General features: G+C 47.8%; 1 protein-coding gene across 5 annotated transcripts in view; it reads right to left on the bottom strand.

Moving 5' to 3' along the window:
- pde4a (phosphodiesterase 4A, cAMP-specific) overlaps window positions 1–19469 on the bottom strand; it is a 734216-nt gene that overhangs the window by 128293 nt on the left and 586454 nt on the right. Inside the window, exon 1 of one of the 5 annotated variants that reach the window (XM_087983118.1) lies at window positions 1398–2633. The exons of the other annotated variants lie outside the window; for them this stretch is intronic. Within the exon in view, the coding sequence (XP_087839244.1) occupies window positions 1398–1463 (66 nt within the window). The 5' untranslated portion in view covers window positions 1464–2633. Of the gene's footprint in view, window positions 1–1397; window positions 2634–19469 lie in introns of those variants that run through there. 5 annotated transcript variants of the gene reach the window in all.

The following is a 19469-nucleotide window of genomic DNA, read 5'->3' as shown; positions in this document are numbered from 1 at the left end:
AGGTAGGGGTGTATGTGTATCAGTAGGGGTGCGTGTGTGTGGGTATCAGGTAGGGGTATGTGTGTATCAGGTAGGGGTGGGTGTGGGTGTATCAGGTAGGTGTGAGTGTGTATCAGGTGGGTGTGTGTGTGTGCGTGTCAGGTAGGGGTGTTTTGTGTGTGTGTGTATATCAGGTAGGGGTGTTGTGTGTGTATCAGGTAAGGATGTGTGTATCAGGTAGGTGTGTGTGCGTGTGTGTGTGTATATCAGGTAGGGGTGTGTGTGTGTATATCAGGGAGGGGTGTGTGTGTGTATATCAGGGAGGGGTGTGTGTGTGTATCAGGTAGGGGTGTTGTGTGTGTGTGTATCAAGTAGGGGTGTTGTGTGTGTGTATCAGGTAGGGGTGTGTATGTATGTCAGGGAGGGGTGTGCGTGTATATCAGGGAGGGGTGTGTGTGTATATATCAGGGAGAGGTGTGTGTGTGTATCAGGTAGGGGTGTGTGTGTATCAGGTAGAGGTGTGTGTGTGCAGCAGGTAGGGGTGTATGTGTATCAGATAGGGGTGTGTGTATATCAGGTAGGGGTGTGTGTGTGTGTATCAGGCAGGGGTGTGTGTGTGTGTATCAGGCAGGGGTGTGTTGTGTTTGTGTGTGTGTATCAGGTAGGGGTGTGTGTGTGTGTGTATCAGGTAGGGGTGTGTGTGTATATCAGGTAGGGGTGTGTGTGTATCAGGCAGGGGTGTGTGTGTGTTTGTGTGTGTGTATCAGGTAGGGGTGTGTGTGTGTGTGTATCAGGTAGGTGTGTGTGTGTGTCTGTGTATCAGGTAGGGGTGGCTGTATGTATCAGGTAGGGGTGTCTGTGTGTGTGTATCAGGTAGATGTGTGTGTGTATATCAGGTAGGTGTGTGTGTGTATCAGGTAGGGGTGAGTGTGTGTGTGTGTGCGTTTTTGTGTGTTTATCAGGTAGGGGTATGTGTGCGCTTGTGTCAGTCAGTGGAAATTACTGAGAGCTGAGACAGCACTGTGAAGGTTGTGCTTAATTTCCCTTGCTCCAAGCCTCAGCAGCTTTAACACAGGAATAAGTCTAGGAAGGTGTTGCAAACTCTTAACAGTTACAGAATTAAAGCAGCACAGTGTATTCACAGAAACCTTACAATTAAAAGCAAAACGTTATCAATCCTGGTTGGCTGAGGAGGCAGTGGGATTAAACTGCAGCCCTGTCACAAGATCAGACCAACCAGGCAAACCTGTGATGGGTTTGAAATATCTGACAGAAGGGGGTCAAATCTGAACCACCAAATGACAGCAAAGTCTGAAATTTTATCATCAACCCTATGCCATAAATTGCTTCACGCGCCCAGCAATCATTGAAATTGCAAATAAATGGAAAATGGAATAAGTAGAGCAGTGGAGTCCTACCTGATCCCACCAGGCGATCAGCCAGGGTTTAGAGCATGTCTCACAAAAAAAGTCAACCAGTGGCATCTTGTCAGATTCTGGCAGTCTTGTGGAATTTATAGATCTGCCTGTCGGGCAGTCTCAGGTAAATACCTGAACTGCTGGGGAGCTCCAGTCACTAATCCAGGGCCAGTTCACAGCTTTTCCAGCCCTCACTAATCCACCCGAGGGAGAGAGAAGGTTCCGAGCTTTCAGATTTCATCCAGTACACTCGGCATCTTCTTGGAGCCTGGTGTGACTTCATCTGATGGAAATATCCCCAGCATGTTTTCCAAGGTGTTTCTCATGACACGGGCTCTGTATTGTTACACAAGCTGTTAATTCTATTCCATTTACCCTTCTCTGATGACGCCTGGCTTTGATAGAGCATAAGCAGGCCAGGCCAGGCTCCTGTTCGAATAGGCCAAAGCCAGCAGCTGCCAGTGACAAGATGTCTTCACTGCAGTGCAGACTCCGACTACCCACAGTACACTGCAGTTTCGTGGAGACAGAAAGTATCAGACTTTGTTGCTTCCAACATCTTCAAGCATAAAACTGATAACCTATAAATTCTCCAGCACTCATCAGGAAAGTGAAGCATAAAGCTTGTCACATCAAATCCAGAGAAACAACATCGTAAAATGGAGCTTCTCCTCCCTCTGTCTCTCTCTCGCCCTGGGTACCACAGTCTGCAGCTCTGTAAATGACACAGGAGTCACTGTGCCTCAACCTTATTGATCAACACATCCAGCCCTCAGGTCCTTTCACTGATTGCTGGCCGTTTTTCTCCTCTCTCTGTCAGATGGCTGGAATACACGCTGTTTACAGTCTCCCCGTATGGCAGCCTTGCACAGACAGTGTCTGCAAGCTGCTCCTGTATCCTCACTGCAGTCAATGATGTAAAAGGGGGGGAGGAGGAGGGGAGAAGGAGTGAGGTGTGCAGCAGCACTAAACTGGGGCCACCAGCACAACCAGCCACTGCTGAACTCCAATAACCCAGATTTTCTCTATTATAAATCCCTCTAAAATTACAACCAGAGGGGGGAGGGTCAGAATAGCAGAGTATTTAATTAAAGGGGAACTTCCAGAAAATTCCCTGATGCACATTAATCTGTTACAGTCCCTCTATCTATATTTCACTTCCTCTTGTTGACGATCATCTACCTGTCTATCAATTTTTCACTATCCTTCATTTGTTAACTATCTCTCTCTTTATCTGATATCGAAACCACCCCCACCCCACCACCAATTCTGACTCTCTCTTTAATATCCCCTCTCTCTGACTCTCTCCTTAACTTCCCCTTTCTGATTCTCTCTTTATTATCCCCTCTCTCCGACTCTCTTTAATCGCCCCTCTCTCTGACTCTCTCCTTAAATTCCCCTCTCTCTGACACTTTCTTTAATTTCCCCCTTCTCGCTGACTCTGTCTTTCATTTCCCCTCTCTATGACTCTCTCATTAATCTCCCCTCTCTCTGACTCTCTCTTTAATTTCCCCTCTCTCTGACTCTCTCTTTAATTCCCTCTCTCTCCGACTCTCTTTAATTTCCCTTGTTTCCGGCTCTCTCTTTAATTTTCCCCCTCTCTCTGGCTCACTCTTTAATTCGCCCTTTCTTTGATTCTCTTTAATCGCCCCTCTCTCTGACTCTCTCTTCAATTTCCCCCTCTCTCTGACTCTCTTTAATTTCCCTTCTCTCTCCGACTCTCTTTAATTTCCCCCTCTCTCTGACTCTCTTTAATTTCCCCTCTCTCTCCGACTCTCTTTAATTTCCCCCTCTCTCTGACTCTCTTTAATTTCCCCCTCTCTCTGACTCTCTCTTTAATCTCCCCTCTCTCTGACTCTCTTTAATCTCCCCTCTCTCTGATTCTCTCTTTAATTTCCCCCCTCTATCTGACTCCCTCCTTAAATTCCCCTCTCTCTGACATTCTTTAAATTCCCCTCTCTCTCTGACTATCTCTTTACTTTCCCTCTCTCTCTGACTCTCTTTAATTTCCCCTCTCTGTGACTCTCTCTTCAACTTCCTCTCTCTCTGTCTCTCTCTTTAATCTCCCCTCTCTCTGACTCTCTCTTTAATCTCCCGTCTCTCCGACTCTCTTTAATCGCCCCCTCTCTTTGACTCTCTCTTTAATTCCCCCTCTCTCTGACACTCCCTTTAATCTCCCCTCTCCCTGACTCTCTTTAATTTCCCCTCTCCCTCTGACTCTGTCTTTAATCTCCCCACTTGCTTACTTTCTTTAATTCCCCCTCTCTTTGACTCTCTTTAATCGCCCCTCTCTCTGACTCTCTCTTTAATCTCCCCTCTCTCTGACTGTCTTTAATTCCACCACTCTTTGACTCTCTCCTTAAATTCCCCTCTCTCTGACTATCTCTTTATTTCCCTTCTCTCTCTGACTCTCTTTAATTTCCCCTCTCTCTGACTCTCTCTTTAATCTCCCCTTTCTCTGACTCTCTTTAATTGCCCCTCTTTCAGACTCTCTCTTTAATTTCCCCACTTGCTGAATTTCTTAAATTTCCCCTCTCTCTTTAATTCATTCTCTCTCTGACTCTCTCTTTAATTTCCCCCCCTCTCTGACTCTCTTTAATTTCCCCTCTCTTTGACTCTCTCTTTAATTCCCCCTCTCTCTGTTTCTCTTTAATTCCCCCTCTCTCTTTAATTCCTCCCCTCTCTGACTCTCTTTAATTCCTCCCCTCTCTGACTCGCTCTTTAATTTCCCCTCTCTCTCTGACTCTCTCTTTAAATCCCCCTCTGACTCTCCCTTTAATTTCCCCCCTCTCGCTGACTCTCTCTTTAATTCCCTCTCTCTCTGACTCTCTCTTTAAACTCTCCTCTCTCTGACTCACTTTAATTTCCCCCCTCTCTGACTCTCTTTAATTCCCTCTTTCTCTGAAACTCTCTTTAATTTCCCCCTTCTCCCTGACTCTCTTTAATTTCCCCTCTCCCTCTGACTCTGTCTTTAATTCCCCCTCTCTCTGACCCTCTCTTTAATTTCCCCACTTGCTGACTTTCTTTAATTTCCCCTCTCTCTGACTCTCTTTAATTTCCCCTCTCTCTGACTCTCTCTTTAATCTCCCCTCTCTCTGACTATCTCTTTATTTCCCTTCTCTCTCTGACTCTCTTTAATTCCCCTCTCTCTCTGACTCTCTTTAATCGCCCCTCTCTCTGACTCTCTCTTTAATCTCCCCTCTCTCTGACTGTCTTTAATTCCACCACTCTTTGACTCTCTCTTTAATTTTCCCTCTCTCTGACACTCTTTAAATTCCCCTCTCTCTCTGACTCTCCCTTCAATCTCCTCCTCTCTGACTCTCTCTTTAATTCCCTCCCTCTCTGACTCTCTCCTTAAATTCCCCCCTCTCTGACCTTTTTTAATTTCCCTTCTATCTGACTGTCTTTAATCGCCCCTCTCTCCGACTCTCTTTAATTTCCCCTCTCTCTGACTCTCTCTTTAATTTCCCCTCTCTCTGACTCTCTCTTTTATTTCCCCTCTCTCTGACTATCTCTTTACTTCCCCTCTCTCTCTGACTCTCTTTAATTTCCCCTCTCTCTTTAATTCACCCTCTCTCTGACTCTCTCTTTATTTTCCCCCCTCTCTGACTCTCTCTTAAACTTCCTCTCTCTCTGTCTCTCTCTTTTTCATCGCCCCTCTCTCTGACTCTCTCTTTAATCTCCCCTCTCTCTGACTCTCAGTTTAATTTCCCCCTCTCTCTGACTCTCTTTAATTTCCCCTCTCCCTCTGACTCTGTTTTTAATTCCCCCTCTCTCTGCATCTCCTTAAATTCCCTTCTCTCTGACTCTCTTTAAATTCCCTCCTCTCTCTTACTCTTTAATTCCCCTCTCTCTCTGACTCTCTTTAATTTTCCCCCTCTCTCTGATTCTCTCTTTAATTTCCCCCCTCTCTCTGACTCTCTTTAATTTCCCTCCTCTCTCTGACTCTCTCTTTAATTTCCCCCCACTCTCTGACTCTCGCCCTTAATTCCCTCTCTCTCTGACTCTCTCTTTAATTTCCCCTCTCTCTGACTCTCTTTTTAATCTCCCCTCTCTCTGACTCTCTTTAATTTCCCCTCTCTCTGACTCTCTCTTTTATTTCCCCTCTCTCTGACTATCTCTTTACTTCCCCTCTCTCTCTGACTCTCTTTAATTTCCCCTCTCTCTTTAATTCACCCTCTCTCTGACTCTTTCTTTATTTTCCCCCCTCTCTGACTCTCTCTTAAACTTCCTCTCTCTCTGTCTCTCTCTTTCATCGCCCCTCTCTCTGACTCTCTCTTTAATCTCCCCTCTCTCTGACTCTCTTTAATTCCACCACTCTTTGGCTCTCTCTTTAATTTGCCCTCTCTCTGACTCTCTTTAAATTCCCCTCTCTCTGACTCTCCCTTTAATCTCCCCTCTCTCCGACTCTCTCTTTAATTTCCCCTCTCTCCGACTCTCTCCTTAAAATCCCCTCTCTCTGACTCTCTTTGAATTGCCCTCGCTCTCACTCTCTTTAATTTCCCCTCTGTCTCTGACTCTCCCTTTAATCTCCCCTCTCTCTGCCTCTCTCTTTAATTTCCCCCCTCTCTCTGACTCTCTTTAATTTCCCCTCTCTCTGTCTCTGTCTTTAATCGCCCTTCTCTCTCACTCTCTTTAATTTTCCCTCTCTCTGACTCTCTCTTTAATTTCCTCTCTCTGACTGTCCCTTTAATTTCCCCCCTCTCTCTGACTCTCTTTTACTTCCCCCCCCCTTTCTGATTATCTCTTTACTTCCCCTCTCTCTCTAACTCTCTTTAATCGCCCCTCTCTCTGACTCTCTCTTTAATCTCCCCTCTGTCTGACTCACTTTAATTCCACCACTCTTTGACTCTCTCTTTAAACTCCCGTCTCTCTGACTCTCTTTAATCGCACCTCTCTCTGTCTCTGTCTTTAATCTCCCCTCTCTCTCACTCTCTTTAATTTCCCCTCTCTCTGACTCTCTCCTTAAATTCCCCTATCTCTGACTCTCTTTAATCTCCCCCCTCTCTCTGACTCTCTTTAATTTCCCCTCTTTTTGACTCTCTCGTTAATTTCCCCTCTCTCTGACTCTCTCTTTAATCGCCCCTCTCTGACTCTCTTTAATCGTGCCTCTCTCTGACTCTCTCTTTAATCTCCCCGCTCTCTGACTCTCTTTAATTCCACCACTCTCTGACTCTCTCTTTAACTTTCCCTCTCTCTGACTCTCTCTTTAACTTTCCCTCTCTCTGACTCTCTCTTTAACTTTCCCTCTCTCTGACTCCCTCTTTAACTTTCCCTCTCTCTGACTCTCTCTTTAACTTTCCCTCTCTCTGACTCTCTCTTTAACTTTCCCTCTCTCTGACTCTCTCTTTAACTTTCCCTCTCTCTGACTCTCTCTTTAATTTCTCCTCTCTCTGACTCTCTCTTTAACTTTCCCTCTCTCTGACTCTCTCTTTAACTTTCCCTTTCTCTGACTCTCTCTTTAACTTTCCCTCTCTCTGACTCTCTCTTTAACTTTCCCTCTCTCTGACTATCTCTTTACTTCCCCCCTCTCTCTGACTGTCTCTTTAATTTCCCCTCTCTCTGACTCTCTCTTTAACTTTCCCTCTCTCTGACTCTCTCTTTACTTCCCCCCTCTCTCTGACTGTCTCTTTAATTTCCCCTCTCTCTGACTCTTTTTTTAATCTCCCCTCTCTCTGACTCTCTTTAATTTCAACTCTCTCCGACTCTCTTTAATCACCCCTCTCTCAGACTCTCTCTTTAATTGCCCCTCTCTCTGACTCTCTCTTTAATCTTCCCTCTCTCTGACTCCCTTTAATTCCACCACTCTTTGACTCTCTCTTTAATTTCCCGTCTCTCTGACTCTCTTTTTAATCGCGCCTCTCTCTGATTCTCTTTAATTGCACCTCTCTCTGACTCTCTTTTTAATCTCCCCTCTCTCTGACTCTCTTTAATTCCACCACGCTTTGACTCTCTCTTTAATCTCCTGTCTCTTTGACTCTCTTTCATCACCCCTCTCTCTGACTCTCTCTTTAATTTCTCCTCTCTCTGACTCTCTCTTTAACTTTCCCTCTCTCTGACTCTCTCTTTAACTTTCCCTCTCTCTGACTCTCTCTTTAACTTTCCCTCTCTCTGACTCTCTCTTTACTTCCCCCCTCTCTCTGACTCTCTCTTTACTTCCCCCCTCTCTCTGACTCTCTCTTTACTTCCCCCCTCTCTCTGACTATCTCTTTACTTCCCCCCTCTCTCTGACTGTCTCTTTAATTTCCCCTCTCCTCCGACTCTCTTTAATCACCCCTCTCTCAGACTCTCTCTTTAATCTTCCCTCTCTCCGACTCCCTTTAATTCCACCACTCTTTGACTCTCTCTTTAATTTCCCCTCTCTCTGACTCCCTTTTAAATCACGCCTCTCTCTGACTCTCACTTTAATCTCCCCTCTCTCTGACTCTCTTTAATTCCACTACTCTTTGACTCTCTCTTTCATCACCCCTCTCTCTGACTCTCTTTAATTTCCCCTCTCTCTGACTCTCTCTTTAAATTCCCCTCTCTCTGACTCTCTTTAATTTCCCCTCTCTCTGATTCTCTCTTTAATTTACCCCCTCTCTCTGACTCTTTCCTTAAATTCCCCTCTCTCTGACTCTCTCTTTAATTTCGACTCTCTCCTTAATTTCCCCTCTCTCTGACTCTCTCTTTAAATTCCCCTCTCTCTGACTCTCTTTAATTTCCCCTCTCTCTGATTCTCTCTTTAATTTACCCCTTCTGTCTGACTCTCTTTTTAAATTCCCCTCTCTCTGACTCTCTCTTTAAATTCCCCTCTCTCTGACTCTCTTTTATTCTCCACTCTCTCTGATTCTCTCATTAATCTCTCCTCTAATTCTCTTTAATTTCCCCTCTCTCTGGCTCTCTCTTTAATTCCCCCTCTCTTTGACTCTCTATTTAATCTCCCCTCTCTCTGACTCTCTCTTAAATATCCCCTCACCTGCACTCTCTCTTTAATCTCTCTTCTCTCTGACTCTCTTTAATTCCCCCTCTCTTTGACTCTCCCTTTAATCGCCCCTCTCTCTGACTCTCTCTTTAATTTCCCCTCTCTCTGACTCTTTCTTTAATTCACCCCTCTCCATGACTCTCTTTAATCGCCCCTCTCAATGACTCTGTCTTTAATCTCCCCCCTCTCTCTGACTCTCTCTTTAAATTCCCTTCTCTCTGACTCTCTCTTTAATCTCCCCTCTCTCTGACTCTCTTTAATCTCCCATCTCTGACTGTCTCTTTAAGTTCCCCTCTCTGACTCTCTCCTTAAATTCCCTTCTCTTTGACTCTCTCTTTAATCCCCCCTCTCTCTGACTCTCTCTTTAACCCCCCCCCCCTCTCTGACTCTCTTTAATTCCCCTTCTGACTCTCTCTCACTCACAAAGCCATGCTGACTGTTTCTTAAATGGTTAATAAGTTGCAAAGTCCAATAAGTTGTAAATGTACAAAGTGACCTCGATATAGAATCCCTACAGTGTGGAAACAAACCATTTGGCCCAACAGATCCACACTGACCCTCCAAGGAGTGTGCCACCCTATCACTCTGCATTTGTTCCTGACTAATGCCCCTAACTTACAAATCCCCGAACACTACGGGCAATTTAGTACAGCCAACTCACCTAACCTGCACATCTTTGGACTGTGGGAGGAAACCGGAGCACCCGGAGGAAACCCACGCAGACACTGGGAGAATATGCAAACTCTACACAAGACAGTCGCCCAAGGCTGGAATGGAAGCTAGGTTCCTAGCGCTGTGAGGCAGCAGTGCTAAACACTGAGCCACCGCGATAAGTCACTGAAGGCTAACAGACAGGTGCAGCAAGCTAAGAAGAAAGTTAATGGAATAATAGCCTTTATTGCAAGAGAATTTAATTTCAGGAGTGGTGAAGTCTTGCTTCAATTGTATATGAGCTTAGTTTGACTGCACCTGGAATGTTGTGTGCAGTTCGGCCTCCTCAATTGAGAAAGGACGTTATCGTCACAGAGGGAGTGCAATGACAGTTCACCGGACTGTTCCCGCTATGGCCTATGAAGACAGACTGGGCAAAGTGGGTCTGTATACTTTAAAGTTTTGACGAATGAGAGGTGATCTCATTGTAACTTTGAAAATACTGAAATAGATAGACAGGGTAGGTACAGGTAAGGGGTTTCTTCTGGTTAGGCACCTTGAGCCAGTAGTCACAAACTAATAATAAGGGATCTCATTTAGGATTGAAATGAGAATTTATTCACTCAGAGGGTTGTGAAACTTTAGAATTTTTTACCACAGAGGGCTATGGAGGCTCAGTCTTTGAGTAATTTTTAGCTAGAAATTAATAGATTTCTGATTACCAGTGGTAAATGGGTTATAGGATTGGAGAGGTAGTAAAAGGTATTGAAGTGTTTGGTCAGCCATGATCACATTGAATGGCAGGGCAGACCGATGGGCTGATTGGCCTATTCCAGTTACTATATTTCCCTTGAGCCTGCTCTGTCATTCAATAAGAGTTTGGATGATCTGCTTGTGTTTCCAAAACAGCCATTGATTGCGGTAATCCCAGGAGCTGATGTGAAAGTAATTTGAAACCTCAGCTGGCCAAGATGAATGCCCTGAAAAGACACAGGCCAGTAAATCACGCAACTTCCCAGGCCACTGCCCTCCTTTGTCAGAGTGGGGCTCCTCAGACACTGCCCCCCACCTCATCCCCACCCAGGTGATGAGTACCACAGAGTCCATTCATAAGTTGAAAACCATAGTCTGACGAGATGATGGCTGCCATGGAACGATCACATATGAACCATTACATTGCTGCCTGGTCCTTGATCCCCATAAATCGGCTGTCATGTTTCCCACATTACAATAAGGACTACACTCAAAAGCATTTCATGGGCTGCGATGTGCTTAATAGTGTTCTGAGGACACGAAACCATGTAAATCGAAGCCTTTCTTTCAATTTCAGGTTCCGGCAATAGGTGGAACCCTTGTTTTGAACTGGTTTGGCTCAAACCTGACAGTGATTGCGATCCTGAGCTAATAGACCATAAGATTGTAAGATATAGGAGCAGCTTTCGGTCATTCAGCCCATCGGGACTGCTCTGCCATTTGATCATGGGTGATCTGTTTCTCAACCCCATCCTCCTGCCTCCTACCTGTAACCTTCGATCCCCTGACTAATCAACCGCCTATCTAACTCTGTCTTAGAGACTGATGAGCAAGGTTAGATCTCATGGAATACAGGGAGAACTAGCCATTTGGATACAGAACTGGCTCAAAGGTAGAAGACAGAGGTTGGTGGTGGAGGGTTGTTTTTCAGACTGGAGGCCTGTGACCAGTGGAGTGCCACAAGGATCGGTGCTGGGCCCTCTACTTTTTGTCATTTACATAAATGATTCGGATGCGAGCATAAGAGGTATAGTTAGTAAGTTTGCAGATGACACCAAAATTGGAGGTGTAGTGGACAGCGAGGAGGGTTACCTCAGATTACAACAGGATCTGGACCAGATGGGCCAATGGGCTGAGAAGTGGCAATGGAATTTCACTCAGATAAATGTGAGGTGCTGCATTTTGGGAAAGCAAATCTTAGCAGGACTTATACACTTAATGACAAGGTCCTGGGAGTGTTGCTGAACAAAGAGACCTTGGAGTGCAGGTTCATAGCTCCTTGAAAGTGGAGTTGCAGGTAGATAGGATAGTGAAGGCGGCGTTTGGTATGCTTTCCTTTATTGGTCAGAGTATTGAGTACAGGAGTTGGGAGGTCATGTTGTGGCTGTACAGGACATTGGTTAGGCCACTGTTGGAATATTGCATGCAATTCTGATCTCCTTCTTATTGGAAAGATGTTGTGAAACTTGAAAGGGTTCAGAAAAGATTTACAAGAATGTTGCCAGGGTTGGAGGATCTGAGCTAAAGCGAGAGGCTGAACAGGCTGGGGCTGTTTTCCCTGGAGTGTCGGAGGCTGAGGGGTGACCTTATAGAGGTTTACAAAATTATGAGGGGCATGGATAGGATAAATAGACAAAGTCTTTTCCCTGGGGTCGGGGAATCCAGAACTAGAGGGCATAGGTTTAGGGTGAGAGGGGAAAGATATAAAAGAGACCTAAGGGGCAATTTTTTCACGCAGAGGGTGGTACGTGTATGGAATGTGCTGCCAGAGGATGTGGAGGAGGCTGGTACAATTGCAACATTTAAGAGGCATTTGGATGGATTTATGATTAGGAAGGGTTTGGACGGATATGGGCCGGGTGCTGGCAGGTGGGACTAGATTGAATTGGAATATCTGGTCAGCATGGACAGTTGGACCGAAGGGTCTGTTTCCACGCTGTACATCTCTATGACTCTATGACTCTAGAGACACTTAATGACTTGGCCTCCACAGTGCTCTGCAGCCCTCTGAGTTCCACACCCTCTGGCAGAAGAAATTCCTCCTCATCTCAGTTCGAAGGGCCATCCCTTCACTCTGAAGCTGTGTCCTCGGCTACCAGTATCTCCTACTGGTGGAAACATCTTTCCATATTCACTCTATCCAGGCTTCTCAGTATTCTATAAGTTTCAACAAGATACCCCTCTCCAAGTCCAGCATATCCTTCCTTAGATACTGGGATTTGAAACTGCTCACAATATTCCAAGACCAATATGACCACAGACTTATACAGCCTTAGCAATACATCCCTACTCCTGTTTACAAGCCCTTTCAAAACTCTCAGCTGAGTCTGCATGTTAACTGTAAGTGAATCCTGAACCAAGATTCTCGATTCCCTTTGCTCTTCAGACTCTGAAAACTTTCCCCATTTAGGAAATACTCTGCACTGCTATTCTTCTGACTAAAGTGCAAAACCTCATACCTTCCCACATTATATTCCATCTATCACTGCTTTGCCCACTCTCTCAGCCTATCTTTCTGCAGCCTGCCCTCCTTCTCAACCTGGAGGAACTACCTGTCCTTCTACCCATCCTTGTGTTGTCTGCAAACTTCATTACACTGTCCTCACTTCCTTTGTTCAGATCAATAATGTATAATGTGAATAGTTATGTTTCCAACTGAACTCCACTAGACGCCTTTATCTCCACTCTGCCTTCTGCCAGTCAGCAAATCCTCTTGCCATGCTAGTGTTAGGGCCACAATTGTTTACAATTTACACGCATAATTTAGAGTTGGGGACCAAGTGCAGTGTGTCAAAGTTCGCAGATTACTCTAAAATGAGTGATCAAAGTGTGCAGTGGACACTGAAAGCCTGCAGAGGAATATAGGTTGGTTTAGTGAGTGGGCAAGGGTCTGGCAGATGGGCTACAATGTTGGTAAGTGTGAGGTCATCCATTTTGGGAGGAGTAACAGCAAAACAGACTATTATTTAAATGGTAAGAAAAACTGCAGCATGCTGCTGTGCAGAGGGACCTGGGTGTCCTTGTGCATAAATCACAAAAAGTTGGTTTGCAGGTGCAGCAGGTAATTAAGAAGGCAAATAGAATATTGTCCTTCATTGCTAAAGGGATGGAGGTGAAAAACAGGCAGATTATGTTGCAGCTGTACAGGGTGCTGGTGAGACCACACCTGGAGTACTGTGTGCATTTTTGGTCTCCTTACTTGAGAAAGGATGGACTGGCACCGGAGGGGGTGCAGGGGAGGTTCACTCGGTTGGTTCCAGAGTTGGGAGAGTTGCTTTATGAGTAGAAGTTGAGTAGACCGAGTCAGTACCTATTGGAATTTAGAAGAGCGAGGGGGAATCTTATAGAAACATATAAAATTATACAGGGAATAGATAGAAGTAGAGAGGATGTTTCCACTGGCAGGTGAAACTAGAACCAGGGAGCACAGCTTCAAAATAACAGGAAGCAGATTTAGGACTGAGTTGGGGAGAAACTTCTTCGCCCATAGGGTTGTGAATCTGTGGAATTCCTTGCCCAATGAAGCAGCTGAGGCTACCTTGTTGAGTGTTTTTAAGGCAAAGATAGATTTTTGAACAGTAAAGGAATTAAGGGTTATGGTGAGAGGGCGGGTAAATGGAGCTGAGGCCATAAAAAGACCAGCCACGATCTTACTGAATGGCAGAGCTGGGTCAACAGGCCAGATGGCCTACCCCTGCTCTGGGTTCTTCTGTTTAATGAGTGGAATTCTGAGGGAAGCAGGGAGGAGCAGTTTGTGACAATGTGCCGCACACCCCCTCAATAACAAGGCACTGTCTTGGAAAAGAGGTGCAATGTTGACTGAACCTGGAGCTCACTGAGAAATTGTGTCTTTAATCCTTTCACTTGTCAGGATTTTCAGAATTTACTCCTCACATAAACACCACCTTCTCAAGATCAAAACTCTGAACGGGGATGTGTATTGTACTTACAGAGCTTACTTCTGCTCAGCTGGGATAAATTCTGGCCTGAGGTGGTACTCATAGCCCAAGCAAGAGTAATAGCAAATTAGGTACTTTATGCCTTTTAATCAATGAGAAAGGCCAAGGTGAGAGGGGTGTTCAGTAGAAAATCAGATGAGGAGTTCACAGAATGCTCAAAATAGTCTGTCAGAGCAACACATTGCAGAGCTGACTGTGGTGCTGGAAAAGCACAGCAGGTCAGGCAGCATCCTGATGAAGGGCTTTTGCCTGAAGCGCCAATTCTCCTGCTCCTTGGATGCTGCATGACCTGCTGTGCTTTTCCAGCACCACCCGCTCTCGACTCATGAATGAATTGTCACATTTCACAGTCAGCTCCTGAATGTGTTGAGCATTCTGTGAACCCCTCATTCAGACTACCGATGACAATCTGATTTTCCCCAAATACCAAATAAATAACAGAAACATCTATAGCTTGCTTATTAGCAACTCACAAGTCATGGATTCAAAACCTACCATGGTAAGGTGCGAAACTGAATTATATAACCGACAGGTTTTTGGTCAGCACCAGAAAGATGGCCATGAAAGATTGACAATTCATGAAAGTTCTTCAGGATGTGGAACTACTGCCCAGATCTGGTCAATGTCTCTACACGACTCCACCTCACACTAAATGTAATAGCCAGTTGCACTTGTCACAGAGTTCAGAAAAAAAGTTTCGTCCTGGATCTGTAGGCATCAGATGTCAACAATGCTGACAAATATTTCTTACACAGCCAACACCATCAACTGGACTTTCCTTCTCTTTGGTCTCCTGCGGTAGTCATCCACAAAGCAGCAGTTTACCACATTGAAAGAAAGTCAATGGATAGTGATCATGAGAAATGTAACTAAAAGTTGAACTCTTCTTTCTCGCAAAATAGTATCTTTAAATAACTTGCATTTATATAGCACCCTTGATGTGGTAAAACGCTTGCAAGTGCCTCACAGGAAAATTATCCAGCAAATTTGAAACCAAGCACCATGTAGAGATATTAAGACTGCAAAGAGGAAAGTTTGGTCAAAACCATACCTTTTAAGGAATGTTTTCAAAGAGAAGAGACAGGCAGAGGGAAGACTGATTATGAGGGAAATCTAAATCTTAGGGCTTTGGCAATGTGTGAAGGCAAAATGCTGGCACACTTTCACTGACAGCATTGTGGGTTCCACATGGGCAGCAGCAATCCAAGAAGGCAGCTCACCACCACCTTCTCAAGGTCAAAACTCTGAATGGGGATGTATATTGTACGCAGAGAGATTATTTCTGCACAGCAGGGATAAATTCTGGCCTGAGGTGGTGCTCATACCCCAAGCAAGAGTAATAGCAAATTAGATATTTTATGCCTTTTAATTGATGAGAAAGTCAAAGGTGAGAGGGGAGTTCAGTAGAAAATCAGACGTGAGGCATCAATCAGATCAGCCACAATATTATGAAATGATGCAGCAGGCTCAGATAACAAAACAGCCTCTTTCTCTTTCTATGTTCATTCAGGAGATAACGGTGTCGTTGTCCGGGCCCAGCATTTATTGTCCGTCCCTAGTTGCCCCTTGAAAAGGTGGGGGTGAGCTGCCTTCTTCAACCACTGCAGTCTACGTGCTGTGGGTGGGAATTCCAGGATTCTGACCCAGTGACACTGAAGGAACAGGGATATATTTCCAAATCAGTGGCTTGAAGGGGAATTAAAGATGGTGGTGTTTCCATGTGTCTGTGGCCCTTTTCCTTTCAGATGCTCACACCGTGTCCCTGTTCACACCGTGTCCCTGTTCACACCGTGTCCCTGCTCACACCGTGTCCCTGTTCACACCGTGTCCCTGTTCACACCGTGTCCCTGTTCACACTGTGTCCCTGTTCACACCGTGTCCCTGTTCACACCGTGTCCCTGCTCACACCGTGTCCCTGTTCACACAGTGTCCCTGTTCACACCGTGTCCCTGTTCACATCGTGTCCCTGCTCACACCGTGTCCCTGCTCACACCGTGTCTCAGCTCACACCGTGTCCCTGTTCACACCGTGTCCCTGCTCACACCGTGTCCCTGCTCACACCGTGTCCCTGCTCACACCGTGTCTCAGCTCACACCGTGTCCCTGTTCACACCGTGTCCCTGCTCACACCGTGTCTCAGCTCACACCGTGTCCCTGTTCACACCGTGTCCCTGCTCACACCGTGTCCCTGTTCACACCGTGTCCCTGTTCACACCGTGTCCCTGCTCACACCGTGTCTCAGCTCACACCGTGTCCCTGTTCACACCGTGTCCCTGTTCACACCGTGTCCCTGCTCACACCGTGTCCCTGCTCACACCGTGTCCTTGTTCACACCGTGTCCCTGTTCACACCGTGTCCCTGTTCACACCGTGTCCCTGCTCACACTGTGTCCCTGTTCACACCGTGTCCCTGCTCACACCGTGTCCCTGCTCACACCGTGTCCTTGTTCACACCGTGTCCCTGTTCACACAGTGTCCCTGCTCACACCGTGTCCCTGCTCACACCGTGTCCTTGTTCACACCGTGTCCCTGTTCACACCGTGTCCCTGCTCACACCGTGTCCTTGTTCACACCGTGTCCCTGTTCACACCGTGTCCCTGTTCACACCGTGTCCCTGCTCACACCGTGTCCCTGTTCACACCGTGTCCCTGCTCACACCGTGTCCCTGTTCACACCGTGTCCCTGTTCACACCTTGTCCCTGCCCACACCGTGTCCCTGTTCACACCGTGTCCCTGTTCACACCGTGTCCCTGCTCACACCGTGTCCCTGCTCACACCATCTCCCTGTTCACACCGTGTCCCTGCTCACACCGTGTCCCTGTTCACACCGTGTCCCTGTTCACACCGTGTCCCTGCTCACACTGTGTCCTTGCTCACACCGTGTCCCTGTTCACACTGTGTCCCTGTTCACACAGTGTCCCTGTTCACACCGTGTCCCTGCTCACACCGTGTCCCTGCTCACACCGTGTCCCTGTTCACACAGTGTCCCTGTTCACACCGTGTCCCTGTTCACACCGCGTCCCTGTTCACACCGTGTCCCTGTTCACACAGTGTCCCTGTTCACACCATGTCCCTGCTCACACCGTGTCCCTGTTCACACCGTGTCCCTGCTCACACCGTGTCCCTGTTCACACCGTGTCCCTGCTCACACCTTGTCCCTGCTCACACCTTGTCCCTGTTCACACCGTGTCCCTGCTCACACCTTGTCCTTGCTCACACCTTGTCCCTGTTCACACCGTGTCCCTGTTCACACCGTGACCCTGCTCACACCGTGTCCCTGCTCACACCATCTCCCTGTTCACACCGTGTCCCTGTTCACACCGTGTCCCTGCTCACACCGTGTCCCTGTTCACACCGTGTCCCTGTTCACACTGTGTCCCTGTTCACACCGTGTCCCTGTTCACACTGTGTCCCTGTTCACACCGTGTCCCTGCACACACCGTGTCCCTGTTCACACCGTGTCCCTGCTCACACCGTGTCCCTGTTCACACCGTGTCCCTGTTCACACAGTGTCCCTGTTCACACCGTGTCCCTGCTCACACCGTGTCCCTGTTCACACCGTGTCCCTGCTCACACCGTGTCCCTGTTCACACCGTGTCCCTGTTCACACCGTGTCCCTGTTCACACCGTGTCCCTGCTCACACCGTGTCCCTGCTCACACCATCTCCCTGTTCACACCGTGTCCCTGTTCACACCGTGTCCCTGCTCACACCGTGTCCCTGTTCACACCGTGTCCCTGTTCACACTGTGTCCCTGTTCACACCGTGTCCCTGCTCACACTGGGTCCCTGTTCACACCGTGTCCCTGCACACACCGTGTCCCTGTTCACACCGTGTCCCTGCTCACACTGTGTCCCTGTTCACACCTTGTCCCTGTTCACACCTTGTCCCTGTTCACACTGTGTCCCTGTTCACACCGTGTCCCTGTTCACACCGTGTCCCTGCTCACACCGTGTCCCTGTTCACACCGTGTCCCTGTTCACACCGTGTCCCTGTTCACACTGTGTCCCTGTTCACACCGTGTCCCTGTTCACACTGTCTCCCTGTTCACACCTTGTCCCTGTTCACACTGTGTCCCTGTTCACACCGTGTCCCTGCTCACACTGGGTCCCTGTTCACACCGTGTCCCTGCACACACCGTGTCCCTGCTCACACTGTGTCCCTGTTCACACCATGTCCTGTTCACACCGTGTCCCTGTTCACACCGTGTCCCTGCTCACACCGTGTCCCTGTTCACACCGTGTCCCTGTTCACACCGTGTCCCTGCTCACACTGTGTCCCTGTTCACACCTTGTCCATGTTCACACCTTGTCCCTGTTCACACTGTGTCCCTGCTCACACCGTGTCCCTGTTCACACCGTGTCCCTGCTCACACTGTGTCCCTGTTCACACCGTGTCCCTGCTCACACCGTGTCCCTGCTCACACCGTGTCCCTACTCACACTGTGTCCCTGTTCACACCTTGTCCCTGTTCACACCTTGTCCCTGTTCACACCTTGTCCCTGTTCACACCGTGTCCCTGCTCACACTGTGTCCCTGTTCACACCGTGTCCCTGTTCACACCGTGTCCCTGTTCACACCGTGTGCCTGCACACACCGTGTCCCTGTTCACACCGTGTCCCTGTTCACACCGTGTCCCTGTTCACACCGTGACCCTGTTCACACTCTGTTCCTGTTCACACCGTGTCCCTGTTCACACCGTGTCCCTGCACACACCGTGTCCCTGTTCACACCGTGTCCCTATTCACACCGTGTCCCTGCTCACACCGTGACCCTGTTCACACTCTGTTCCTGTTCACACCGTGACCCTGTTCACACTCTGTTCCTGCTCACACCATGTCCCTGTCCACACCGTGTCCCTGTTCACACCGTGTCCCTGCTCACACCATGTCCCTGCTCACACCATGTCCCTGCTCACACCGTGTCCCTGTTCACACCATATCCCTGTTCACACCGTGTCCCTGCTAACACCATGTCCCTGTTCACACCATGTCCATGCTCACACCATGTCCCTGTTCACACTCTGTTCCTGTTCACACCGTGTCCCTGCTCACACCATGTCCCTGTTCACACCGTGTCCCTGTTAACACCGTGTCCCTGCTCACACCGTGTCCCTGTTCACACCGTGTCCCTGTTCACACTGTGTCCTTGTTCACACCGTGTCCCTGCTCACACCGTGTCCTTGTTCACACCGTGTCCCTGTTAACACCGTGTCCCTGCTCACACCGTGTCCCTGCTCACACCGTGTCCCTGTTCACACCGTGTCCCTGTTAACACCGTGTCCCTGCTCACACCGTGTCCCTGCTCACACCGTGTCCCTGTTCACACCGTGTCCCTGTTCACACTGTGTCCCTGTTCACACCGTGTCCCTGTTCACACCGTGTCTCTGCTCACGCAATGTCCCTGCTCACACCGTGTCCCTGTTCACACCGTGTCCCTGTTCACACCTTGTCCCTGTTCACACCGTGTATCTGTTCACACCTTGTCCCTGTTCACACTGTGTCACTGCTCACACCGTGTCCCTGTTCACACCGTGTCCCTGTTCACACCTTGTCCCTGTTCACACTGTGCCCCTGTTCACACCGTGTCCCTGTTCACACCTTGTCCCTGTTCACACTGTGTCCCTGTTCGCTCCGTGTCCCTGCTCACACCGTGTCCCTGTTCACACCGTGTCCCTGTTCACACCGTGTATCTGTTCACACCTTGTCCCTGTTCACACTGTGTCCCTGTTCACTCCGTGTCACTGCTC

The sequence above is a fragment of the Chiloscyllium plagiosum genome, unplaced genomic scaffold (assembly GCF_037043375.1).
Source record: "Chiloscyllium plagiosum isolate Xiang-an unplaced genomic scaffold, Cpla_swu_hap1 HiC_scaffold_45, whole genome shotgun sequence".
Taxonomy (NCBI): domain Eukaryota; kingdom Metazoa; phylum Chordata; class Chondrichthyes; order Orectolobiformes; family Hemiscylliidae; genus Chiloscyllium; species Chiloscyllium plagiosum.
The sequence above is the reverse complement of the archived record's forward strand: the minus strand, read 5'-3'. Positions and strand labels throughout refer to the sequence as shown.